This window comes from Phyllopteryx taeniolatus, chromosome 3, assembly GCF_024500385.1.
Source record: "Phyllopteryx taeniolatus isolate TA_2022b chromosome 3, UOR_Ptae_1.2, whole genome shotgun sequence".
NCBI classification, from domain to species: domain Eukaryota; kingdom Metazoa; phylum Chordata; class Actinopteri; order Syngnathiformes; family Syngnathidae; genus Phyllopteryx; species Phyllopteryx taeniolatus.
In genome coordinates, this window is record NC_084504.1 from 27,339,275 (window position 1) to 27,356,177 (window position 16,903).

A 16,903-nucleotide genomic window follows, 5' to 3' on the forward strand; every position below is an offset into this window, starting at 1 on the left:
AATCGCCGGCAGTTAGACATGGTCTGAGCAGGCACCAAATTCTCACTCCACCGGGCGCATCTCCAAGGACGCTCCCTCGCTGCACCGGAACGCCCAGCTTGGCGCAGATCTGTCTGCCAAATTGGCAAACATGCGGAGCGAGCCTTGCGCCTGCAGAAAATTTTGCGCCACACATGCACTGTCTATGAAAATAGAGCCCTTGAACTTACAACCCCAATTCCAATGAAGTTGGGACGTTGTGTTAAACATAAATAAAAACCGAATACAATGATTTGCAAATCATGTTCAACCAATATGTAATTGAATACACTACAAAGACAAGATATTCAGTGTTCAAACTGATAAACTTTTTTTGTTTTTAGCAAATAATCATGAACTTAGAATTTGATGGCTGCAACACGTTCCAAAAAAGCTGGGACAGGCTCATGTTTACCGCGGTGTTACATCACCTTTTCTTTGAACAACATTCAATAAACGTTTGGGAACTGAGGACACTCATTGTTGAAGCTTCGTCGGTGGAATTCTTTCCCATTTTTGCTTGACGTACAGCTTCAGCTGTTCAACAGTCCGGGGTCTCCGTTGTCGATTTTACGCTTCATAATGCGCCACACATTTTCAATGGGAGACAGGTGTGGACTGCAGGCAGGCCAGTCTCGTACCCGCCCTCTTTTACTACGAAGCCACGCTGTTGTAACACGTGCAGAATGTGCTTTGACATTGTCTTGCTGAAATAAGCAAGGGCGTCCATGAAAAAGATGTTGCTTGGATGGCAGCATATGTTTCTCCAAAACCTGTATGTACCTTTCAGCATTAATGGTGCCTTCACAGATGTGTAAGTTACCCATGCCATTGGCACTAACACGGCCCCATACCATCACAGATGCTGGCTTTTCAACTTTGCGTCCATAACAGTCCGGATGGTTCTTTTCCTTTTTGGCCCGGAGGACACAACGTCCACAATTTCCAAAAACAATTTGAAATGTGGACTCGTCGGACCACAGAACACTTTTCCACTTTTCGTCAGTCCCTCTTAGATGGGCTCGGGCCCAGAGTAGCCGGCGGCGTTTCTGGGTGTTGTTGATAAATGGCTTTTGCTTTGCATAGGAGAGTTTCAAGTTGCACTTCCGGATGTAGCGCCGAACTGTATTTACTGACATTGGTTTTCTGAAGTGTTCCTGAGCCCATGCGGTGATATCCTTGACACATCGATGTCGCTTTTTGATGCGGTGCCGCCTGAGGGATCGAAGGTCACGGGCATTCAATGTTGGCTTTGCAGGTATTTCTGCAGATTCTCTGAACCTTTTGATGATATTATGGACCGAAGATGATGAAATCCCTAAATTCCTTGCAATTGTACGTTGAGGAACATTGTCCTTAAACTGTTGGACTATTTTCTCACGCACTTGTTCACAAAGAGGTGAACCTCACCCCACCATTGCTTGTGAATGACTGAGCAATTCAGGGAAGCTCCTTTTCTACCCAATCATGGCACCGTTTGTTCCCGTTCACCTGCGGGATGTTCCAAACAGGTGTTTGATGAGCATTCCTTAACTTTCTTTTTTGCCACCTGTCCCAGCTTTTTTGGAACGTGTTCATGATTATTTCCTAAAAACAATCAAGTTGATCAGTTTGAACATTAAATATCGTCTTTGTAGTGTCTTCAATGAAATATAGGTTGAACATGATTTACAAATCATGGTATTCTGTTTTTATTTCTGGTTAACACAACGTCCCAACTTCATTGGAATTGGGATTGTAATTTCACTGATGAAATGTTGTTTGATAATGTTTACAGCAAAAGAGTCGTCGACCTTTTTGAAACTGAGAGCTTCTTCTTGGGTTCTGATTAATGGAAAAGGCTACCAGTTTGATACACAATTTGCACAAACTACCATTATTCATATATTATTATTAATCATCAATAATATGCAGTTATATGAAGACACGATCAAAAATGATTTAGTTACAAGGCAGGAAACAACTGTCAGTGTGCAACACTTTATTTGTTGACCTTTTTAAATCATCACTTCCACTACATTCCTAGGAAATCAATGTCCCATCACTGGTGAACTATTTTTAGAACCGGAATGTAAAAAGTGCTGTGCATGCTTCAGGATTGTTAAGCGTATCTTGTGGATTTGTGGGTGGGGCAGAGATGATCAAAGATCGGACTGCAGATGATGAACAGAGGGAACCAAGAAATGGGTGAGAGGAAAGAGGTGGAGGGAGGAAAGTAGGAGTTACTTCTTAGCGTGAGGCTTTATAAACCTTTGGCAGATTTTTACCCATGAAGTTCTTGACCATTTGAACACATGCCGGGATCACTTTGTGCAAAGGTAGGTGGAGGAGAATCAAACAAATGCATGCATGTTCATTCATTCCTTTCTAATGTGACAAGGGTATTGGATCAAGTGTATGGATTGCATGGCTACAATTATTCATTTGTTATATCCATTATATTCTGCAACTGTTTATAGCAATTATCACCTCCAAAAAAAAACATCTGCAATGCACTTATTTTCGCAATAGGTGAACCGCCATATAGCGAGGGAACACTGTACTTCAATAATGATCCAGCTCAAATGTATTGCACATTAAAGTGGACTAAAGACATTTTGGAGAATCTCTTCTGCCAGATGAGAGATTCCAATTCCAGATTCTAATGGATCATTTGAAACTGGAGGAAGGGCTGCCGATTCCGAGAATAATTTGAAGTACTCGAATACGGAATACAGCTTGTGTATGAGATTAGATAGATAAGGTATTCATTATCCAAGGAGTCATTTTCATTGTTTGGCAACAAAGTATAATTTGGCTCCAATTTGTTCAATTGTTGCCAAATGATCGTACAGCTCGGTTTCCTGATGATACTAACTGGAGTATCAAGAACTCTGGCGTGAACTTGTGCGTGTGTGCCAATCCCCAGTGATGACTGCTGTGCACATTTATTGTCTTTTTTTTTTTTTTTTTTTTTTACACAATGACAGAGCAGTTACATTTTGAACCGTTGCTGCAGGAATCGCAACCCCTAATGGCGCAACCTGACCTGAAGCATGAGAATGAGAAGCAGGTGGACGCCCCTGTCCAGACGGAACGAGCCTCGTGCCCGCGCAGGGCCAAGGCTCGCTTTCTGAAGGGCATCTCCTACTTCTATGGAGACATGGCAGTTTTTGCAAAGTGGATGGAAAGTAAGTTGACCCTACAGGCTGACACATAACACATTTTTCTTGGTGCCCTCGGGTGAGTGTCGGGACATAGGCAGCTCCAGCCAGTTGCGCCGCAACGCTCAACAGGATAGAAGCGGTTATAGAAAATAGCCGGATGGGTATTTTCTTGGTACAGGAGAACAATACGCAACATTTTAAAACTAATTGTTCATACATTGTAGAATAACTGTGGTCACAGGCGCAGGCCTTTGAAACAGGCGCAGTTTAAAAAAAACAACAACAACAAATATAAATATTGTGACATCCAGGTGCATCTCAATAAATTATAATACAATGCAAAGCTTCATCAACTGTATTTCGGTAGTTCAATTCAAAAAGTAAAAGTCATATTATAAACAGTAGACTTGTTGAATTTGAATTGAATTCTTTTTTTCGAATGCGAAAAAGTAGCAGAAAAACAAGTAGATTTGAACAAAAATAAAGAGTTAAATTATACATATTCAAAAAGAAGTGGGAAGAAGTCAAGCTTATTTTCTATGTCTACTTCCATATAATGTTATAATACTATAATAATGTAATAACCATAAGTCATCCATCCGTCCACGACCTGAGCCGCTTCTCCTCACGCGGGTCGCGGGCGCGCCGGAGCCTCTCCCGGCTGTCTCCGGGCGGGAGGCGGGGTACGCCCTGAACTGGTCGCCAGCCAATCGCAGGGCACATACAAACAAACAACAAGTCGCCCTCACATTCACATTCACGCTCACACCCACGGGCAAGTTACAGTCTTCAATTAACTACATACTATAGATATACTATGATAATAAATATTACTCACGGTGATATTCCATGATTGAATTTGTCATAAAAAAGTCCTAATTGTCCCGCAAAACATAACCAAGCAGATCTTGCTGTAATGAAGTCCCGGTTGCATTGTATCAACTCTTCTGGCATTTGGTCTCAGAGCCGCTGGTTTGCTTCAATATTATAGACCAATTATGTGATCCAGGAGGTTCGCCATGGCAACACTAGAAAGAGAATTCTTTCGTTACGATTCCGTTATTTAAGTCCAATATGTAAATATTGCGGCTCTGAATTCTGTCGAAAATCATCTGTGGAACTTCTCAGCCGAACTGCCATCGATTCCATTTGACTTGAGTTGAATTTTCATGAAAGAAGTTTTCAACTGCAGCTTTGAAGATAACGTCAAGATCTCTCTCTCTCTCTCTCTCTCTCTCTCTCTCTCTCTCTCTCTCTTGTGTGTTTGTCTTTCAGAGCAGTTTTTCTTGCTGCAGTTACTGGACTGGGTCCTGCGTGGGGCTGCCCAGGTCATGTTTGTGAACAACCCGCTGAGCGGCCTCATTATCTTCGCCGGCCTCATCCTGCAGAACTACTGGTGGGCGCTCAACGGCTTTGTGGGGACTCTTTTCGCCACCATTTCAGCCCTCATTCTGCGACAGAACAGGTTACTGCGCTCACTCATCTCGGCATTAAACTAGTGGTGCAGGTAGTTAGTTTCATACCGGTCAGAGGGGGAACCTATGCTCCCAATGGGGGTATGGTCAAATAGCATAATAGCTGGAAGCATTTTTTTTTCAGGGGTGCAATTGCTGCAGGACTGTATGGATACAACGGTATCCTAGTGGGCTTGCTGATGGCGGTCTTCTCCGATGCAGGAAACTGGTACTGGTGGCTCTTGCTGCCCAACATCTTCCTGTCCATGATGTGGTAAGATGTTAGATCGATGTCGTTCGTGCCTGACAGACATTTTTTTTCCCCCTTCCAAAGCATGTAACCATACTAATACCCATGAAAGTGTGACTGTCACATAAGATAACGTCGAATCCTAATTTCAATGTAGCCAAGCCAGTTTTATGCCCCATCTGACGAGGTGCGGCAGGAAGCACGGTGATTTAGTGGTCAGCACAGCTGGCTCACACTTCCGAGGTTCAGTTTTCAAAACCGGGCTGCGGCCCTCCTGTGTGGACTTTGCATGCCCCCCCCGGCCTCTCGCAAAGCCAGTGGGATTGGCTACTGTCCTCATATCATATTGAGGTCAAATGCCATAGAAAATGAACGGGTGGATGTACGCTAGTAAATAATATAAAAACAATATCAAATGACGAATGACTGATTACGTTCCATGCGCATTTGATTGTTTCAGTCCAATCGTGTCCAGCGCCTTGGCATCCATTAACAGTCGCTGGGATCTGCCAGTGTTCACGCTGCCCTTCAACATCCTGGTGTGCCTCCACATGGTGGCCACAGGTCACTACAACCACCACTTCCCCCAAGTCCTCATCCAACCACGGACTGAGCTGCCAAATATCACCTGGGAGGAAATCGATGTTGCCAAGGTAAGCGTGAGTTTGAGCCGTTTAATGTGAGAGAGTTTTTCCAGTCATCTGAGGTCTAAGCAGGCCGAGTCGTTCTTGTTTCCTTCCCGAAACGCCTCCTCAGCTGTTCACGTCCGTGCCCGTGGGGATAGGCCAGGTCTACGGCTGTGACAATCCTTGGACCGGAGGCGTGTTCATCATCTCGCTCTTTATCTCCTCCCCGATCACGTGCGCTCACGCCGTCCTCGGGTCGACAATTGGCATGCTTTCAGGTGGGTTTGGCAAGTCAATTCAAATCTCAGTGTGTTATAAAAGAGGACCATGATAATGTGCCAAATGAGCACAGAGTTTTCTTTGTGAGCAACCCAATTAGATGTCACTCATGGCGGTCGTGACGTACTGTGTTGTGCTTTGCATATTTGCCGTGCAGGCCTGGCTTTGGCAGCTCCGTTTGGTGCGATTTATTTTGGCCTATGGGGTTACAACTGCGTGCTCGCCTGCATTGCCATTGGAGGAATGTTTTATGCTCTGACTTGGCAAGTGCACCTGCTTGCTATTACTTGTGGTGAGTTGGCATTTCAATCGCATGATTTGAGGATTGTCAAATGTCAGAAATGTCACATCTTACATCTTCTCTATCTTCTCTTCCTCTCTGCAGGATTTTTCTGCGCATACCTGGGCTCTGCCATCGCCAACATCATGTCCGCGGTATGTTTTCTAAACTACAAATGAATATTTTGTTAAATATAACGGGGGTACTAACGGCAAGTTTTTGTCTATTTGTGTCCACAGTTTGGTCTGCCAGCCTGCACGTGGCCCTTCTGTCTCTCTGCACTAACATTTTTGCTCATCACCACAGAAACCAATAAGATCTTTAAGCTGCCACTTGCCAAAGTCACCTACCCAGAGAAAAATCTGTGCTACTTCTGGAAGATGAAGAAGCAGGAGAAACAGGAGAAGATGGAAGAAGATTTGAAAAAGGAAGAGGAGCAGCGGAGAGGTACTGAGGAAGCGATACCCGATGAGAAAATACAGCTGGGCCTCGACCTCCGAGCCACGGAAGAAGCCGACATGACGCAAATAGTCACGGTGCCCGAGGCACAGAGCGAGCAATGGGACGCTGGGGGAGAACAAACCACAGAATACTTCCCAACAGAAGAAACACTTGCAAATTATGTTTAAAAGAGACACAGAGGAGAGGAGAGGAGAGACAATTTGTAAAGTGCATTTGTAAAGTTGTAGAGTCAAATCCCTCCTGAATTTTCTATCTGACCACTCACTCCTAATTGCCAATGTCACCAATTACTCTGTTGGGATTATGTGAACTGTCAGAAGGCATATATATTTATTATGGAGAGCACTTTTCAGATTTTTACGCTTGCATTCTTTCATTAGTCATGTTAGTTACACGTGCAACCAAGTGCCAACATATTGTAAAATATGTCAGTATTCCCTCATCTCTATATGCTATGCAATATTGATATTGTTTTATGACAATCATGCTGCTTGTTTCTGTTTTGAACAGATTTTCCAGTTGAGTCAATATAAATGTATACTTTTATTTTATCATCTCAGTTGTTCGTTCCCTTTTATACGTGGATGTGTAAATATACTTTCATTATCACCCCTGTGTGTTATGACCGAGCAAGCTCGTGTGATTTGACTTTTTCTTTCCGACTGCATAAACACTGACATCAAGAGTATGACACAATTATCCCAAAAAACCTTACACTCAAGAAGCAAAACCAAAATGGCTCAGATTTGCACCACGATGCGACACGATGTCAGCGACACGCTTTTTGCAAAACAATACACGCAATGAGTTGAAAACCGCGAAGCACACGTTAGACACGCCGTCGCGTCCTTGCAATTCCAAAGCGCTGACTGTCAAATGGGAACACCAACAAGGAGGAGAACAAAGGAAAACAGGAGCACGTTTGGAAACAATAGTTGACAATGTTGTGGACCACGGACTGACGCTGAGGGAGTTCAGCCAAAACTTAGCGTTTTGAGAGTTTCAGTGGCATCTAACATGAGGACAATTCAAGAAGAAAATGGGTACATTTTGGAAAAGCCTACAGTTAAAGTAATCAGCTGCTTGCAGTATTCTATGCACCACATCAGCACTTTTGATACCCCTTCCTATGACATTTTAACGCAGGTTTTTTTTTCTACATAGGATCGGGGGGTCAAGAACAACATGGCGGAAGGGGCACATATTCACTAAGAACGAGAGGAATCATAAATACGATGAACATTGAAATTCTCTGACCAGATCCAGCTAGGCGAAGAGATAATGTCTAATATTTTCGGTACTGGGATTTTTGTGCGTGTTTCTTTTACCTGTGCTGGATACACTATTTTATGGTTGTCTGATATTTGCTGAACTTACAAAGTGTTTTATGTACACTACTATAGTAGCATGAAAAGCAGTACGTGTTTTTTGTGCTTGTCCATGTTGACTGAAGTGGGTACTGTCTCCAAAGTGTTCTGTAAATTGACTGTCTGTTGTACTAGAGCGGCTCCAACTACCGGAGACAAATTCCTTGTGTGTTTTGGACATACTTGGCAAATAAAGATGATTCTGATTCTGATTCTGATTCTGATTCTGATATGGAGTGAAATAAATCATATTTTCACCAGTCTGCAGCATTGGTCTTGGTCGGGGGTTTGGTGAATTTACATCTTGTATGCAATATTTGCACTGTACTTCACTTACAGTACTCGAATCACTGAAACGCAGATTTGCTAAAAGGGTTTTAGGTTAGCAACAGCAGTGTGTAAATGGGTCAAAGAAAAAGTCAGAAAACCTTGTTTCTATGGTAACAAAATGTTTTTGTGTATTTTACTTTTGCAACTTAGGGTCTGAGTAACTTGGAACTTACTTGAAGTTTAAACGTTAAGACTTGAGACTTACCAATAGTGTACGTGACTTGCACATATTTGACGAACTCTCACCTCTGCCAATTGGGCATTTTCCGTCCCGATATCATGTGACTCATCAGTGTTAAAAAGTCTCAGTTGTGAAAAGGGAGCATGTGTGTTAAATTTGGTGTTATCTTTGCGACACTCTTTCAACTCGTCACTGGAAGTTCAGGTTTAACAGGACAGGTTCAACTCAGGTCTCTGGCCTCACCGTGGTCGAGCGCGTCATATCGAGTGGTTGTCTTTGGAAGATCGACGCGCGAGTGCTGCCAGCATTGCTGCCGAAGTTGAAGTCGCGGGGGTCGGGGTCAGCCTGTAAGCACCTGCTTCAAATTGGTCTGCAAAGCTACCGTCCCAGAAAGAAGCCTCTTCGAAACAAGATGCACAGCAACGTGCCCGCAGACAGTTTGCCAAAGACAAAGCTGACTCGAAACATTTTTAACTGGGACCATGTCCCCGTCCCCTCCATTCAGAAACTAGGCTGACAAACAAGACAACCGCTGCCTTGCTCAAGAAGCTGAGGGTGAAGGTGATGGACCGACCGAATCCTATCGAGCATCTGTGGGGAATCCTTAAACGGACGGCGGAGGAGGACAAGATCTCTTGACATCAGCCAGCTATTTGATTTTGTCACAAAGGAGTGGATTAGAATTCCGGTGAATTCCAGCACGAGAAACTCTCGTGACCTACATTCCCAGGAGAGTTACGTCAGTGCAAAAAATAATAGTGGCGGCAAAAAAAAAAATTGTTGACACTGAGCACAATTTAAACATTTTCACTCAGGGGTGTACCCGCTTTTGTTGCCAGCAGTTTAGACTTGAATTGCCGTGTTGAGTTGTTTCGAGCGAAATTGACACTTTCGTACAAGCTTTACACTGATTACTTTACAGTATAGCAGAGTGTCATTATTTCAGTTTTGAAATGTGGATTTGGAAGGGAGAGTGATAATCAATCAATCTAGACAGAAAACCATTTAGGGTCTGGTGGGCGGAAGCTGGTGTATCTATAGAAGAAACACCGCAAGCATGGGTGCAAACGTCACTGTCGTGTACCGAAAAGAAAAAAAGCATCAAAACATGTTCTCGACAAGATGACGGCTGCTGAGCACGATGCTTTTGACATGCTGCCTTCGACAACTCTCCACTGTCCATTAATCGGCCTGAGCTAGCACCACAATGAGTTCCCACTGGAACTGCCACTAATTTGGTTCAAATCCACCTTGGTCTTCTTTGGGGTTCTACAATATTTAATGTGGTCTATACGAATACACACACATAAAGTACAATGCCCCCTCCTTGAGCCGTCACCTTGTCGTGGTGGAGGGGTTTGTGTGTCCCAGTGATCCTAGGAGCTAAGTTGTCTGGGGCCTTATGCCCCTGGCAGGGTCACCCATGACAAACAGGTCCTAGGTGAGGGACCAGACAAAGCACGGCTCAAAGACCCCTAATGATGACGACAAACAATGGACTTCGTTTTCCCTTGCCCGGACGCGGGCCACCGGGGCCCCCCACTGGAGCCAGGCCTGGTGGTGGGGCTCGAAGGCGAGCGCCTGGTGGCCGGGCACAGCCCGAAAGGGTAACGTGGGTCCCCCTTCCCATGGGCTCACCACCTGTGGGAGGGGCCATAGGGGTCGGGTGCAGTGCGAGCTGGGCGGTGGCCGAAGGCGGGGACCTTGGCGATCCGATCCCCGGCTACAGAAGCTGGCTCGAGGGACGTGGAATGTCACCTCTCTGGCAGGGAAGGAGTCCGAGCTGGTGTGTGAGGTCGAGAAGTTCCGACTCGATATAGTCGGAGTCGCCTCCACACACACCTTGGGCTCTGGTACCAGTCCTCTCGAGAGGGGTTGGACTCTCTTCCTCTCTGGAGTTGCCCATGGTGAGAGGCGCCGAGCAGGTGTGGGTATACTTATTGCCCCCCGGCTCGCCGCCTGTACGTTGGGGTTCACCCCGGTGGACGAGAGGGTAGCCTCCCTCCGCCTTCGGGTGGGGGGACGGGTCCTGACTGTTGTTTGTGCCTATGCACCAAACAGCAGTTCAGAGTACCCACCCTTTTTGGAGTCCTTGGAGGGGGTGCCGGAGAGCGCTCCCGCTGGGGACTCCATTGTTCTGTTGGGGGACTTCAATGCTCACGTGGGCAATGACAGTGAGACCTGGAAGGGCGCGATTGGGAGGAACGGCCCCCCCGATCAGAACCCGAGAGGTGTTCTGTTATTGGACTTCTGTGCTCGTCACGGATTGTCCATAACGAACACCATGTTCAAGCATAAGGGTGTCCACACGTCCACTTGGCACCAGGACACCCTAGGTCGCAGTTCGATGATCGACTTTGTGGTCGTGTCATCGGACTTGCGGCCGCATGTCTTGGACACTCGGGTGAAGAGAGGGGCGGAGCTGTCAACTGGTGAGTTGGCTCCGATGGTGGGGGAAGATGCCGGTCCGACGTGGCAGGCCCAAACGTATTGTGAGGGTCTGCTGGGAACGTCTGGCAGAATCCCCTGTCAGAAGGAGTTTCAACTCTCACCTCCGACAGAACTTTGCTCATGTTCCGGGGGAGGCGGGGGACATCGAGTCCGAGTGGACCATGTTCCGCGCCTCCATTGCTGAGGCGGCCGACCGGAGCTGTAGCCGTAAGGTGGTCGGTGCCTGTCGTGGCGGAAATCCCCGAACCCGTTGGTGGACACCAACGGTGAGGGATGCCGTCAAGCTGAAGAAGGAGTCCTATCGGGCCTTTTTGGCCTGTGGGACTCCTGAGGCAGCTGATGGGTACCGCCTGGCCAAGCGGAATGCAGCTCTGGTGGTCGCTGAAGCAAAAACCCGGGCATGGGAGGAGTTCGGTGAGGCCATGGAGAAAGACTTCCGGACGGCTTCGAGGAAATTCTGGTCCACCATCCGACGTCTCAGGAGAGGAAAGCAGTGCACCACCAACCCTGTGTATAGTGGGGATGGGGCGCTGCTGACCTCGACTCGGGACGTTGTGAGTCGGTGGGGAGAATACTTCGAAGACCTCCTCAATTCCACCGACACGCCTTCCCATGGGGAAGCAGAGTGTGGGTTCTCTGAGGCGGGCTCTCCTATCTCTGGGTTTGAGGTCACCGAGGTAGTTAAAAAGCTCCTCGGTGGCAGGGCCCCGGGGGTGGATGAGATTCGCCCGGAGTTCCTAAAGGCTCTGGATGTTGTGGGGCTGTCCTGGTTGACACGCCTCTGCAACATCACGTGGACATCGGGGACAGTGCCTCTGGATTGGCAGACTGGGGTGGTGGTCCCCCTTTTTAAGAAGGGGGACCGGAGGGTGTGTTCCAACTACAGGGGGATCACACTGCTCAGCCTCCCTGGTAAGGTCTATTCAGGGGTGCTGGAGAGGAGGGTCCGTCGGGAAGTCGAATCTCAGATTCAGGAGGAGCAGTGTGGTTTTGGTCCTGGCCGTGGAACAGTGGACCAGCTCTACACCCTCGGCAGGGTCCTCGAGGGTGCATGGGAGTTCGCCCAACCAGTCAATGTGTTTTGTGGACTTGGAGAAGGCATTCGACCGTGTCCCTCGGGGAGTCCTGTGGAGAGTGCTTCGGGAGTATGGGGTACCGAACCCCCTGATACGGGCTGTTCGGTCCCTGTACGACCGGAGTCAGAGTTTGGTCCGCATATCCGGCAGTAAGTCGGACTCGTTCCCGGTGAGGGTTGGACTGCACCAAGGCTGCCCTTTGTCGCCGATTCTGTTCATAACTTTTATGGACAGAATTTCTAGGCGCAGCCGAGGCGTAGAGGGGGTGCGGTTTGGTGGCCTCAGTATTGCATCTCTGCTTTTTGCAGATGATGTGGTTCTGTTGGCTTCATCAAGCCGTGACCTCCAACTCTCATTGGAGCAGTTCGCAGCCGAGTGTGAAGCGGCTGGGATGAGAATCAGCACCTCCAAATCTGAGACCATGGTCCTCAGTCGGAAAAGGGTGGCATGCCATCTCCAGGTCGGGGATGAGATCCAGCCCCAGGTGGAGGAATTCAAGTATCTTGGGGTCTTGTTCACGAGTGAGGGAAGAATGGAACGGGAGATCGACAGGCGGATCGGTGCAGCGTCTGCAGTGATGCGGACTTTGTATCGGTCCGTTGTGGTAAAGAAAGAGCTAAGCCGAAAGGCGAAGCTCTCAATTTACCGGTCGATCTTCGTTCCTACCCTCGCCTATGGTCATGAGCTGTGGGTCGTGACCGAAAGAACAAGATCCCGGATACAAGCGGCCGAAATGAGTTTCCTCCGCAGGGTGTCCGGGCTCTCCCTTAGAGATAGGGTGAGAAGCTCGGTCATCCGGGAGGATCTCAGAGTAGAGCCGGTGCTCCTCCGCATTGAGAGGAGCCAGATGAGGTGGCTGGGGCATCTGATTCGGATGCCTCCCGGACGCCTCCCCGGTGAGGTGTTCCGGGCATGTCCCACCGGGAGGAGACCCCGGGGACGACCCAGGACACGCTGGAGAGACTACATCCTTCGGCTGGCCTGGGAACGCCTCGGGATCCCCCCGGAAGAGCTGGATGAAGTGGCTGGGGAGAGGGAAGTCTGGCCGTCCCTGCTGAAGCTACTGCCCCCGCGACCCGACCCGGATAAGCGGTAGAGAATGGATGGAATGGATGGATGAAAGTACAATGCTGAGCTATAGGAAAGTGTGTCACACAGTGTCATGAACATGGTTAGGGCGACGGCGAGGAACGCAAGGCAAGAACATGGTGGACCCAATTGCAGGGAAGCAGGGAGGCAAGGCAGGAGTGCGGGAATCTCAAAATAATAATATTTAATCACAATGATAAAACAACAGGCGACTATGACAAAAACAACTGGCGACTACGACAAAAACAACTGGCGACTATGACATGGCAAGACATGTGACAACGACAATGAACCGACGAGAACTGAAAGAATCCAGGGAACTAAATACAAACAAATTGACGAGACAACGAGGAACACCTGGACAAGACGAGTGGCTAGAGAGAGCTGATTGGTCAACACAAAGTAGACGAGAACAGGTGGACACAACAACCTAATGAGCACACGACAAACATGGAACACAGGAAAACATGGAACAAAACTAAACAACCCAAACCAAAACACAGATCATGACACACAGCGAATGCTGCTGATGCATCCATGTGCCGTCTCCTTCGTATAACATAGTTGAAATGTCTGTTGATGATGCGACTGAATGGGGCTGAACCGTGACTCGTGAAAGTTCAGTGTCCTCTGAGATAGGGAGATATGAGGAATGGTTTCTATGCTAAGTTGTCTGTAAAAACAGAATACAATCATTTGCAAATCCTGTTCGACCTATATTGAATTGAATACACTACAAAGACAAGATATTTCATGTTCAAACTGATCAACTTGATTGTTTTTAGCAAATAATTATTAACGTAGAATTTGATGGCTGCAACGTGTTCCAAAAAAAAGCTGGGACAGGCTCATGTTTACCACTGTGTTACTTCACCTTTTCTTTGAACAACATTCAATAAACGTTTGGGAACTGAGGACACTCATTGTTGAAGCTTTGTCGGTGGAATTCTTTCCCATTCTTGCTCGATGTACAGCTTCAGCTGTTCAACAGTCTGGGGTCTCCGTTGCCGTATTTTACGCTTCATAATGCATTTCCAACAGAGACAGGTCTGGACTGCAGGCAGGCCAGTCTTGTACCCGCCCTCTTTTACTATGAAGCCACGCTGTTGTAACACGTGCAGAATGTGGTTTGGCATTGTCTTGCTGAAACAAGCAGGGGCGTCCATGAAAAAGGCGTTGCTTGGATGGCAGCAAAGGTTTCTCCCAAACCTGTATCTACCTTTCAGCATTAATGGTGCCTTCACAGATGTGTAAGTTACCCATGTACGTTGAGGAACATTGTCCTTAAACTGTTGGACTATTTTCTCACGCACTTGTTGACAAAGAGGTGAACCTCGCCCCATCTTTGCTTGTGAATGACTGAGCAATTCAGGGACGCTCCTTTTCTACCCAATCATGGCACCCATCTGTTCCCAATGAGCCCGTTCACCTGCGGGATGTTCCAAACAGCTGTTTGATGAGCATTCCTCAACTTTCTCACTCTTTTTTGCCACCTGTCCCAGCTTTTTTGGAACGTGTTGCAGCCATCAAAGTCTAAGATAATGATTATTTGCTAAAAACAATCAAGTTGATCAGTTTGAACATGAAATATCTTGTCTTTGTAGTGTATTCAATGAAATATAGGTTGAACATGATTGGCAAAGCATTGTATTCTGTTTTTTATTTATGTTTAACACAACGTCCCAACTTCATTGGAATTGGGGTTGCTTTACTATTACTTACTGGTAAAACCAATCCATGGTGCAAAGTTTGCGGACTGCTTTTATAGTAAATTTTAGGTTTCTCCTGAGATTTCACCTGACAAAAATCCCTAACTTTATGGAAGTAGTGCATTTGCATATAAACATTATTCATCAATAAGTTCACGTGTCGTTTCAGGCACTTGCCTCTTGTTATGTTCATATACTGTGAACAGATTATGACAAAAGACTTTAGTAATTATGCAGGCATTGTTCTTGTACTATTTAGCTTAATTATTAACTGAATCACCAAAGACTGCCGCACCACATAGCCAATATTTTTTCAGTCAAAACACCATCGACATACATATTTAATTACAAGTTCATGAAACGTTGACATTTGCACTGTGTTGCTCTTTAACTTTTTTTTTTTATATCGCCACCCAATAATTAGATCAAACTTAAATGCAAATGAGAATAGCTAAAAGGAACTGTAGTACTCACCTGTCAGGAGCACAGGTCCACAAAGATTATTGTGCAATGTAGTAAATTTATTAACCATTACCTCTGCACAACAGTGGCAAAATTGTAATAATAAACAAATGTAAAAAAATAAAAAATAAAACAATTATAATGAATAAGCCTGTTTAAAGAGATGTGTTTGGACTGATGATTTCTGGCTTTATAGTGTGACGTGGGAGAGTGTTCCAAAAGTGGGCTGCAGACAATGAAGTGAGTTGCATTATTATTAGTGTAGAAATGAGAGGGGCTAAATGGTTGGGTGACAGAGACTAACTGAGAGGAGATGTTGCAGTGGTGAAAGAAGGCAGATCGCGTGAAGGAATTAAAGTGTTCATGTGTTGATTTCGTGCCAGTGAGGAGAATTGAACATTTTTTCACTCTTAAGTTTGAGAAGGTCAATAAGAGAGCCAGGATCTGAATTGATGTAGTGTACACGGACCTCAAATGATGTGTTTTTGAAAAATATGGTTGAGAGGGAGGGGGTAGATTATGAACAGAATAGGACCAAGGACAGAACCTTGGGGAACAATTTAGGAAAGGGAGAAGGGTGTGATCTTTTTTTTTTTTTTAAGACTCGGGGCTCAGCCACCCATACCGCCACCATATTAACAAAATCGGTAGTTGCCATTGGCTCAGCGGTTTGTGAGGCAGAACAAAATCTCTCAAACATCCATTTTCAACACCACTTATCCTGGCGAGCGTCGTAGGGCGCTGGAGCCTATCCCAGCTGACTTCAGGCGAAAGGTGGACTACACCCTGAACTGGTCGCCAGTCAGTCGCAGGGCACATATAGACACGGACAACCATTCGCACTCAGATTCACATTCACACCGTCACTGAGTGGGAACTGAACCCACGCTGCCTGCACCAAAGTCAGGCGAGTGTACCACTACACCATCAGTGACCTCTCTCAAACATCAAATGGAAAATGTGTTGTGGTCCATTTAAACCAAGGCGAAAGAGTTGGCCATAAATCCCAAAAATGTATGTTTGGCACACAAACACATTGCTGCTCCTCAACAAAAGAACAGCGTGTATACAGTTAAGTATGGTGGTGGCAGCATCGTGCTTTGTTTTGTTTGTTTTTTTTAGCTGGACCTGGGACCTTAAGTTGGAAGGAATTATGAACAGTTTTAAGTACCAGTCACTGTTAGCACAAAACATTCAGGCTTCAGATAGAAAGCAAAAATAAATAAATAAGTATATAAATGTAATGAATAGACTACTAGAACAAACATCTGAAATGTTTTCGGGGTTAATCAGAGGCACTTGAAATGCTGGCACGTGTGTGATGACTCACATTTGACATGAGTTTGAATGTGATTGGCTCATTCTGAACACAGTCACATCCCAGCTACACTTGTGAGCCACATTTTTTCAGTTGTTTATTTTATTTTGTTTAAGAATTATACCACACTCAATGGTGGGTAAAGTTTTGAAATTATCTTATGTAAAGACTTTTTACATGCACCGTAATAAATCTGAGTTATGAATGACATCCAAATCAAAGTTCAAACAGGTTTTAGAAGTGAATGTACTTTACGTTTCAAAAGAGCGAACATTAAAAATGACTGTGCAGACAACAAAGCGTTTAAATCGTTCAAGGTGAGCCCTTTTATAATTAGCCAATAAGGAAAGAATGATCCTGTTACACCCACTCAATGGAAGAGTAGCCAAATGCAAATTTGCCAGC

The 16,903-nt window shown here is 46.0% G+C and overlaps 1 protein-coding gene across 2 annotated transcripts; it reads left to right on the plus strand.

Moving 5' to 3' along the window:
- Window positions 1-2,027: 2,027 nt before the first annotated feature.
- slc14a2 (solute carrier family 14 member 2) lies at window positions 2,028-8,094 on the plus strand. Of its 2 annotated transcripts, none has more exons than XM_061768097.1 (9): window positions 2,028-2,336; window positions 2,988-3,188; window positions 4,440-4,629; window positions 4,764-4,892; window positions 5,329-5,521; window positions 5,625-5,772; window positions 5,931-6,065; window positions 6,159-6,208; window positions 6,293-8,094. In XM_061768097.1, the coding sequence occupies exons 2-9, from the start codon at window positions 3,032-3,034 to the stop codon at window positions 6,680-6,682; spliced, it is 1,392 nt and encodes a 463-aa protein (XP_061624081.1). In that variant the 5' UTR covers window positions 2,028-2,336; window positions 2,988-3,031; the 3' UTR covers window positions 6,683-8,094. The 2 variants fall into 2 exon arrangements, with proteins under 2 accessions (XP_061624081.1, XP_061624080.1); XM_061768096.1 differs by having other exon boundaries at window positions 3,017-3,188.
- The last annotated feature ends 8,809 nt before the right edge of the window (window positions 8,095-16,903 follow it).

Excerpts from the sequence above, each read along its gene's own strand:
- slc14a2 (XM_061768096.1), top strand. The coding sequence starts at position 2,313 with ATGCCGGGATCACTTTGTGCAAAG. Across the intron at positions 3,189-4,439 it reads TTTTGCAAAGTGGATGGAAA|AGCAGTTTTTCTTGCTGCAG; the intron begins GTAAGTTGACCC and ends TTTGTCTTTCAG. Across the intron at positions 4,893-5,328 it reads ATCTTCCTGTCCATGATGTG|TCCAATCGTGTCCAGCGCCT; the intron begins GTAAGATGTTAG and ends TGATTGTTTCAG.